At 39.5% G+C, this 9,774-nt stretch overlaps 1 protein-coding gene across 3 annotated transcripts in view; it reads right to left on the minus strand.

Moving 5' to 3' along the window:
• PTPN21 (protein tyrosine phosphatase non-receptor type 21) overlaps positions 1-7,199 on the minus strand; it is a 47,245-nt gene extending 40,046 nt beyond the window's left edge. For 2 of the 3 annotated variants that reach the window (XM_033010559.2, XM_042791108.1), the window contains exons 1-2: positions 6,723-7,199; positions 2,703-3,076 (exon numbers count right to left, since the gene is read on the minus strand). In XM_033010559.2, coding sequence (XP_032866450.2) covers positions 2,703-2,882 — 180 coding nt within the window. In that variant the 5' untranslated portion in view covers positions 2,883-3,076; positions 6,723-7,199. Of the gene's footprint in view, positions 1-2,702; positions 3,077-3,854; positions 3,895-6,722 lie in introns of those variants that run through there. The other variant, XM_042791109.1, reaches the window with a different exon arrangement.
• Between the last annotated feature and the right edge of the window lie 2,575 nt (positions 7,200-9,774).

Consider the following 9,774-nt stretch of genomic DNA (forward strand, 5'->3'; position numbering starts at 1 on the left):
AAACTCTAACTATGTAACCCGCTAGTATACAACTTGGAAATTGAGAAGTACTAAATGGAAAAATCAAAAGAAAACCAGTGTTTAGCCACACAAAGCATAATAAGCATAAGACTATTCCTTTACATAAAGATCTATTAAGTATCTGAAAAAAAGACACAGCATTAAAAATAAGCCGTTCAATTCATGTCCAAATTCAGTAATTGCAGACTACACCAGAGAGAAAGAGGTATTACAGATTTTGCCATTCAGTGTGTAAAAAGGTAGAGATTTCCCTCACATCTCCTGCAATAAACTGTTTTGAAGGTGCATGGAACTGCGTGTCATAACTACATAGTCCATATACAGTAATCCAAAACTGATGCCTTGGTTTTCATAACTACATTAAGTATCAGTATTCAAATAAACAGTCATACTTTCATGTTTAACACTTCGAGTTCACACTCATGCTTTAAGTGTGCTTAGTGCATTGACAATATGCAACATATTGGAGAAAGTATTTTACGGTATCTGGTACTAATGTTTTTGCAGATTTAAGCAAAGTGCTGAGTAAATTTTTCTTTCTGAAAACTTTCTACTAAGCAAGCAGTCAGGAATGATCCAGTATCTGCTTGGCCAATCTATTTAAAGGCAGAACAACATTTTTTGAATGCAAGCTCGGGAAATAAATTTATATCCCTATTTTCCATTCCCTTTTATTGCAACACATTTTCCTGCCAAAATAATCCATGCAAGAATGCATGACTGAAGGAATCTGCTCAGAGTTCAATAGTGTACTGTCAACTCCCTTAGTCTGATATATGACTCTTAATTGAGGGAATGGCCATCTTTCTTAAAAAAAAAAAAAAAAAAAAAAAGAAAAGAAAAAAAGAAAACAACAGATTTTTAGGAGTAGTCCCAAAGAAAGAGATAATGAAGAGTAGTTGAAAAAACTGCATCTCCAACGCTCTGTAACTAGTTCAATAAAAACTAAAACTCATCATTCAGGAAGACAAAGCCTTTGCATTTTGCAAACCAAATACAGTTAAAATTCTTTACCTTCTGTTGACTTAGCAGTGACATCTGAAAGCCAATAGATAAAACTAACAAACCCCTTTCACACAACAATAACTTCATTCTAAATATATGATATCTGATGTGTTCCAAGTAAATACTAAAGCTATAGAAGTAGTTAAATTTTCTCTTTGCTAGAAGGAGCAAGGTTAAAAAAAAAAAAAAAAAAAAGGAGTCATACTGTTGCACAGAATTGCATTTTTCCAAAATAACTGTACACTAAAAAAATATTTGGCGAATCTACAAGAATGGGTATCAGGACTGAAAAACACAACATTAAACACTTCAAGATTAATGGGTTCACATCTATTTCCTCTATTTATTATTCTCCAAACAGAAAAAAAAATTCTGAAAACAAGTGACTACATGTAGCATTTCCAACCGAGAAATCCTATAGTAATCCATACTCTATACAGTAATAAATGTTTGCAGGACTGAGTCCTAAATTTATTTGCTCAATATTTGAGCAAAGTTGTAAGCAGTTGTCATTACTGGACAATGAAGATATAACATTTCAAAAAAATCATAGTTTTTACACAATTATTTTCACAATTACTCTTATTTTGGTTGCTGAAGTCTAGGGTTTTCATCCTATATTTGAATCTCATATTTAAAATGTTGCCATATGGCAGACCACATAACAGAGCAAAAGCCGCTTTTACAGAACAATGTTAGCAACACTAAACTTTTATTACAAGCTTTTTCTCTCCTGTCACCCAAAAGTACACATGCTGTCACAGTTTAATGACTATAAAATAACCTATACCTTTTCAGACTAGTGGAAAATGCCAGTTTACACAGGAACAAAAGCATTCAACTACTGCAATCAAATCCACCTGTGTTCAACAAAATTATCAAGCAATGACATTGGTTCCTGTGCTGGTAATCTGTGTAGATTTCTATAAACAACATTTCACAGCTCAGCATTTCAGGAACAATTCACTCAATACTGGAGATGCATAAATAATCACTAAATATGAATATGTGGGAGAAGAGTAAATTTCAGTTGCAGAAGGATCCTTCAAAATATCAAGTAAGGAATTTTTTGGGAAGAAGACAAGTTACACAGATACATACAGATTCAACTAGTGCAAACCATGTTTCCTCATGAGGCCAGCACTCCACCTAAAGGACTATATGCTTGCTCCAAGGCAGCGTCTGCAAACATGTTTGTGGTATTTGAACAAGCAATACAAATAGTTTGCCACTAGTACACTTATCACATTCTGTGCTTTAGGTTGTTTTCACAGCACTAATCCCTCAGAAAAAAACACATGCACACAAATAACATTCTCACATGCTTAGCTGAAAGTTGTCTCAAGTCTTGCAGTAATTCTTAACTAGGTTGCTTAGCCAAAAATACTTTTTTTGTTGTTGCTTTGTGTTTTTTTTTTTAAACAGCATTTTCAGCATTGTCAGGTTTAAAAAACAGTCGCTTTGTTTATGGCTCTAAGCTTCTATTCACTGCCACTTCTCACATGCCCTCCCCTGGGGCATTCCCTAGCTCTGTAACATCAGTTTTGCAACTGTTTTGAAACAATCCAAGTCCCCATCAAGACCAGAAGGTGAGGAAGCAAGTGGAACACAGGATAGCTGCTCCAGTAAATAAACTGATTGCCCCAAATCACGCCTTCACTCGACAGTACACTCACCTCCCGCAATTCAAGCCTCTGAGCCACTGCTTCCAGGCTTTCCTGGCCAGTGCTTTCCACCGACAGCGTGAACTCCACAAATTCATTGTTGAGGAGCTGGATACGAGCCACCAAGCAACTCTTGCTGGATACTGTGTAGCGTCGAGTTCGTTTCAATTTTAACCCAAAAGGCAGAGGCATCTTCTTTGTACCCCACAGGTGGTTACTGATAAAAAGCTACTACCACCGGGACCGTGAGAGGGGACAAGTAGCTACCTCCTCTCAAAAGGTAAGGAGCTGTAAAGTCTCCAGAGATCAACCAGCAGCAGCAGTATCCATTAAAGACAAGCAAGTCTTCCACCAAGAGGCAAGTAGAAGGGGCATCCACTGGAATCCTAGTAAGGTGCAAAATAGAAAGAGAATAAATACAAGATTCAGAAATACTTTGAAAGAGGAATGGTAACATGGGAAAAACAACATGTATATTTTTTCTAAATCTAAATAATCAGTCTACTTTTCCAAAATGCAGAGCTGTTATGCATTCAAATAATGAAATAAGCAGTAGAGCTTCTGGTTTTTCCACAGATGACACCAGTGTTTGGCAAGTTGGTTTTTGTTGTTTGTTTTTTTTTTTTTTTTTTAACTCGAAATTGAATAATGAGTCTTAATCAAACGTGACTGCAATGTCTTAAAATAAGTATTTCTAAACTGAATCAGTATTTAAATGAAATACCTCTAGAAAGTCTGCTTTGCCTATGGTATTTCTAATACTGAACAAAGCCATTGTCTTTAACAGTACATCCAGCAATCTGTCTTGTTTTTCAGAGCAATGTGCAGCCTCAGCCACCGTCTGTTGGATTAAACACAAAACCAAACCCCCATAAACGATTAAGGAAAAAAAAAAAAAAAAAGAAAAGCAGGAAGAGAGGCATTAAAGCTCACACCTTAGCCATTTCCTACCAGACAATTAAAATCCAATTCCTCTAATTTTCCCTGAATTACAGCTAGCTGTATCATTATTTCTCATGCTAGACTGCTGTATGATGTTCCAGGTTATACTTTGCCTCGCCAAGAGGGTATGCAAATTCTAAAAAACATTTATTTTCTAGTTTTTCATTAAAAAAAAAAAAATATACTTATTCCCAGTCTAAACGTAGTCAGCCATTTCCCCACCTTTTGCAAACACCTTCACCCCTCCTCTCCGCATGTCAACTCCGTACCATTGAAGCTTCGCTTTCCCCTCTTTCAGGTGTTTTCTTACCGCACACGCCATAGTCTAAGAAATTTGTTACTGTTACTAGTGCCGGTTTTCAGCAGGACATACGAAGTAAAAACATCCTCTAAATACAGGGAGGGGGGGTTCCTGCAGAAGTAGGCGTGTTGAGGGCAGCGACTAGAGCGAGGCTGGGCGCTGCGGCTGCCACTGAAGTGAAAGCGCCTCACACACTCGAGATAAAGCCACCATCGCCCCGGGGCGGGGAGGGGAGGGGGGGCCGCGCCGCAGGGCTGGGGGCGATGCGTCCCACGGCCCCGCGAAACCCCCGTGGGCCGGGGCCGGGCCGGTGTGGGGCCGGGCCAAGCCAGGCCCTGGTCGCCACGGCCCTGCGCGCGCTGCCCACAGCCCCTGGGCCCGGCCGCGCCGCCCCTGAGGGCGAGCGGGGCTTCTTCCCCTCACTGTCAGCTGCTGCGGCCGTGGGGGCCCGGCCCGGCCCGGCCCGCGGCCCGCTAGTGGCAGCAGCACCGCCTGAAAGGGAAAAAGGAAACCGCCACCTACTTTTTTTTTTTTTTTTTTCTTCCCGGCTGGCATGTATTAGTAGCACATTTTGAAAGGCGTAATCTGATTTCTGAAAACTTAGAAGTATCAGGCAGGATTAACACGAAGACGTCCATCTGAGTGGGGGAATCGGAAGAAGTAGTCTTCCTAGTGCACCTGTTTTTAAACTCAAAGGTATAGCTATAAACAAATAGAGTGCCACATACTACTTCTATATTTATATACTTGCCTAGATATTTAGCGTTACTCAATACAACCGCAAACTCTTTAGGTTGAAAGCCTCATACCAGACTCCCTACTCCCTTGTCAGCAGCACAGCAAAGAAGAAAGGGAGGCGGAAAGACGCTGAAGGCCTAAAATGGGGAGAAAGAGGATGCAGCACAACATTCTTCCTCGGTGACATCTTTGCAACCCTACTCCAAAGAATGACCGTAAGCACATTTCATGACCATGTTTCTAATAATCTTGAAGCAGTTCTACCATCCTACTCAATCCTCATCCTCAACAGATAACCACCTAAAATCTTAACTGAATCAAAAAAGTCCTGACCCAAACACCAACTAATTTATTTTTGGGTGTGGCTGCAGAATAAATAACAACTGATAGCAACAGGTTTCCCTGAAAAAACGAGGGATACATGGGGACTTCTCACTCTATTACTCGCTCTGCACTTTGATCCTCCAAATCCTGCCCCCCTCGAGCAACATGCAGGGAATGCTCTACAGACAGAAGCTTTTAGTTTCCTGCCTGCTGCCAGCAGAATCTCGCACTGGGTTTATTCCTGGCAGAGTAACTTTTGGCTGACTGACCTCAGCTCACATCCCCAGGGCCCGTTTTCCAATACATTCTTTGCACAGTTACACACTTTCTTTGGTGCTACAGCAATGAGAGAAACCAACTTACTCATCTTTTTGAAAGCTGCTGTCAGAACTGCAGTGCTGTTTGAACCTCAGTTTTTATGTAATACCACTGAAAATGAAAGACTTTCAAACTTTTATGCCCCCATCAAGCTGTTAGAAAAGTATTCTGTGGGCATGGGAAAAAAAAAAATAAAAATCACTAACCAGAAGCTGACTTGACAGGTGAAATTTCCAACCCATCTAATGCTGACATGAGTCAATCTCAGACTTTCAGTTATTTTGCTATGTGGACAGGTAGCAATGCAAGCATTGGAAGGAATTTTAGAGCAGAATTTTCAGAACGTGCCAGAAGCACTCTTCAGGTTATGATCTGTTGTTTGCATTTATTGCTCTACTGAGCATTTACCTCAACTGGTTTCCTTTTAACTCAGTGCATGTCTGACAGTCTTCATTACTTCTGAAACACATTTATAACATGAAAAATTTAAGTAACTAACTTCCAGCCTATGTCAGAGAACACCAACTAAAAAAAAATCCTGACATATAATAAACACTGTAGAATAAAGACAAGTTTGATAAGTAACACTGAGGTATCATTCAGTAACTTTTACTGCTAGCCATGTGTACTTCTTGCAAACACAGCTGTGCTGGTTTTATTCAGTAGCTGTGCATTCTACTGTGCTAGGTGCTCTCATATTTGCCTTCTGCATTACTTTAAATTCAGATACATCTGCACTGTTATAAAGCTACTTTAGCAAAAAGGCACTACATAGTGCTAGGAGTTACAAATCCAATTGATGACATCTACAATAACAAGCCTTTATTTAGCAAGCCTGGAGTTTTTACACAACAGCTAAAAATGTCTTTACTGGCCAAACTTTGTATATTTATATTTCAACACAAACTTGTAGTTTCAGAAATGTTATATTAGAATTTCAGCAACATGGCTGGTGACTGATGCATGATTACTGAGCACTGTGGTATCTTTCCCCTTTACCTACACCTCCCTCTACCCTTTCCATAGTTAGCATTTTACTTTACAAAGATATTTTAAACAGCCTGCATGAATGACAGTGTACAAAATAAAACTGCAATATATGATGCTGGAAAAGACTTTCTATTATTTCAAATGCTTAAAATACATATATTTATTTCAGAAATATTTTGGGAGCCAAAAAAATCAGAATACTCCACCCTCCCCTTGCTTTACCAGTTAATCTTTGACATGACTCTTGGACTGAAAGAGCAGCAATAAGTGCCCATCTCAAACTGCCCCTACCTCCAGAAGCACAGTTCTACAGCCTTTACTTTTCAAAAAGTAAATGCTTGAAGCTCCTCAATCTTACTGTACACAGCAGAGAAGATCACCTGCTACTTTTTTTACCATGCCTGCTGTTTTCCCCTTACCTTGTGCAGCGATCCAAAGACACTGAGTCTCCTTTCACATACGTGTAGCTGAAACACTCCCAGCACTCTCCAAGACTCTTTCTCCCGGAGCCATCTCATCGGTATTCCTCGGGAACTGACTTACTGTGTTCCTCTTGTATGAAACAGCTGCTATCTCGGCTAACCCACCTTCTTCTCTGATCACTCATAGTGAAAACATTCCTCACTTCCTGTCTCAAAAAACTTGCTCTGGATATCATTCCACTGGGTAAAGAGCTGGGGGTGGAAGAAAATATTACAACAAAATAAACCTGTGCCAGCCAGCTCTTCAGGCAGCCTCTTTCACGTGACGCTGCGCTGCATGAGTGCAAATTGCATTCTCGGGAATATTTTCAGATCGCCTGTCTCCGTGTGCCTCTGTGTGTGTGCATTTAATTTCTTTTCCTGGAGGCGTTCCCCTTGCTCTATCCATGCGGAAGGATACGCTGAAAGAATTAAAGCGAAGGCCCGTATGCTTGTAGCCCATTACCTCAGAGAGTTGGAATGCCTGGCAGGGAGAATGTCAGCAATGAACAGCTGCTCCTCTGGCTACAGGGGCATTACAGAAATAGGGGTTACAACAAATAGCAGGCAATCCTTGCTTTTTTAATCATATGATCGTTTATTTTAAGCCTTTCCAATTAAGGCAAATCTCTTACCAAAAAATCTGTTGGTCTTTTTTTCACACAGCTTGGAAATATTTTCAAGGTTTAATCCGTATGGGCCGTACCAAATGACCTGTGCAGATACATTATGTCTGAAGCTAAAAACAAAAGTCTTTGAAAAGCTTCAGCTGTTGGTTATACACACAGCAAGAAAATACACATTAAAGACTATCTTTCAGCCCTTACTTGGACTTAAAACTCCCAAAGGTGTCAGTAGAAATTCTGACCTTAATAACACCTGTCTTAGCAAGCATTAAATGCATATTAAGTAATATTAATAGTGTTTAACCAATGCAAACATCATATAAGGGGCTGCACTCCAGTCCCACAAATATATGGAGACCTCTGTGTGTGTGTGCACATGAAATCAGCAATTCTGGTATGCAATTTAGAATTTCACAGCTCTCCACATTGCATGAGTCTGGCAAAAGTATATACAAACAGGTCAGGGATGAGGAAAAAGGTACGTGAACGCTGACTCATGACTGTAAAACTTAGAAAGTGTTTTGGTAATGTAAAGTGCGCAAACATGCTACTGTCTGAGCAGGTCTAACTTGCAGATCTGCTATGCAAATAGCATTTTACTTAGGAGGACACTAATCTCAGCTGAAATATGTGGGTAATTTTATACTACGATGAATTCTTCTGAGTGATTTCTCTTAGACACAACGGCTTTTCCTCTAATCAGGGGAATATCTCTTCCCACCTCATGCATCAGCTATAGTTATTATGAGCAGTCCATAAGCCAATGAAAGAACTCATTCAGGGGAGTTTTATATTAGTCTATATATATAAAATACTATGTATATATTATTAGTTTTTATAGAATATAAATATTAATGTATTCGTTTATATAGAATATAAACTAACTTTGAACTAAAATAAGTGGATACCCTTTTCTAATGGTATCTGCTACAGGCCAGAGCTAGGGTTACTCACCAGAAAAAACTGACCAATACAATGCATGACAAATCCAAGCCATGAAAAGTCAGGGTAAGAGGGGCAACCCTTCCTATTTCTAAAAAATTCATACAGGAAACAAGGTCACAATTCTCTTATCTGTCACATATCCTATTCTAAATCTTGATCACACCCATTTCCTACCTGATTCCATGCCTAGACGTTGAATTTATCTTACTTTCCATAGTTACTTCTTCCTGTATTTTCTCTCTTTGCAGTTATGTTAAAGACAACACATCATCTTGAAAGAGACAAGTAGGACATTGTCAATATGCTACTCTGCAGCTTACACTTTATCTCTTTGAAGGTCATCAAATTTATTCCTGGATTAAATTTTTTCTTCTGCTTCCTATAGACCCAGTTTGTATCCTAACTTTGTGCTTTTCTGCACCTTCTCCATTTTGCCCTATCTCACTTTTTGCTTCATCAGCTCCCCATTACTTGCTTTGCTCCAACTATCAACTCTAATAAAGAGGACAGAGACAAAGGTGTCCATAAACATATGATGGACTCTGATAAAGACACATCAGCAAGACATAGAGTGATTGCCTCAGGGTGCTATATGGTGCTGCTGCTTCTCCCCTTTAACCCCTGGTCAACACTTATGCACAGGTAGAAACACCCGCATTTTTTGCTTTACTCTTTACTCTCTTGTTGAAGATGGAAAAGACCAATATCCTACAGCTGAATGTTGCAGCCCTTGTTCTGTAAGTAGGGAGAAAAATTTCTGCCCATTGGGGTGAATACTGCTTGCCCATAGTGGAACAAGGATAAACCTACTTTGTTCTTACTCACATCTTCCCTTCTGGAACAGTTTTGATTTTTTTTTTTTTTTTTTTTTTCCATTTTGGCCCAAGTGCATGATTTCAGTTGAATGTATCAGCCAACAGGGTGAAGGCTGATGCAAGTATTACCTTATTCTGATTCTGGGAACTCTGTCCAGCATCAGATCTTTGCATTGACTAATGGTATGACAGAAAGTGGGAAGTGAGCCAAATAGGAAGCAGAATCAGTCATCCTCCAGGCAGAAAAGAGGTACACATGTATATACTCCTCAGCCTAGAGTTATCCATTTGTGATAAACACACAGGCAGGATAATCCAGAAACTGTTAGTTAAAGGGACATTCCCAGGATGCTGAAACAATGAAGAAGTGGTGGAAAAATATCTTGATTTATTCACTAGCCATGCAAAATAGTGACTTCATGAACTGAAAAGTCAGAATACCTCGTTTCCTCATGTGACTTAAAGCTGTTCTCTGAACAAATTCACTTTATTCATCACTTCTGTGTTTTGGCTCTGTGCCTGAGGCCTCCTTGTTTTTTCATCATTCCATTTCTTATTTGCAAAAAAGCCAGACATAGCTGGGTCTTTATGCATTATTACACATTTCTTGATGGTAGTGAATGG

This window comes from Tyto alba, unplaced genomic scaffold, assembly GCF_018691265.1.
Source record: "Tyto alba isolate M040663 unplaced genomic scaffold, T.alba_DEE_v4.0 Super-Scaffold_18, whole genome shotgun sequence".
NCBI classification, from domain to species: Eukaryota; Metazoa; Chordata; class Aves; order Strigiformes; family Tytonidae; genus Tyto; species Tyto alba.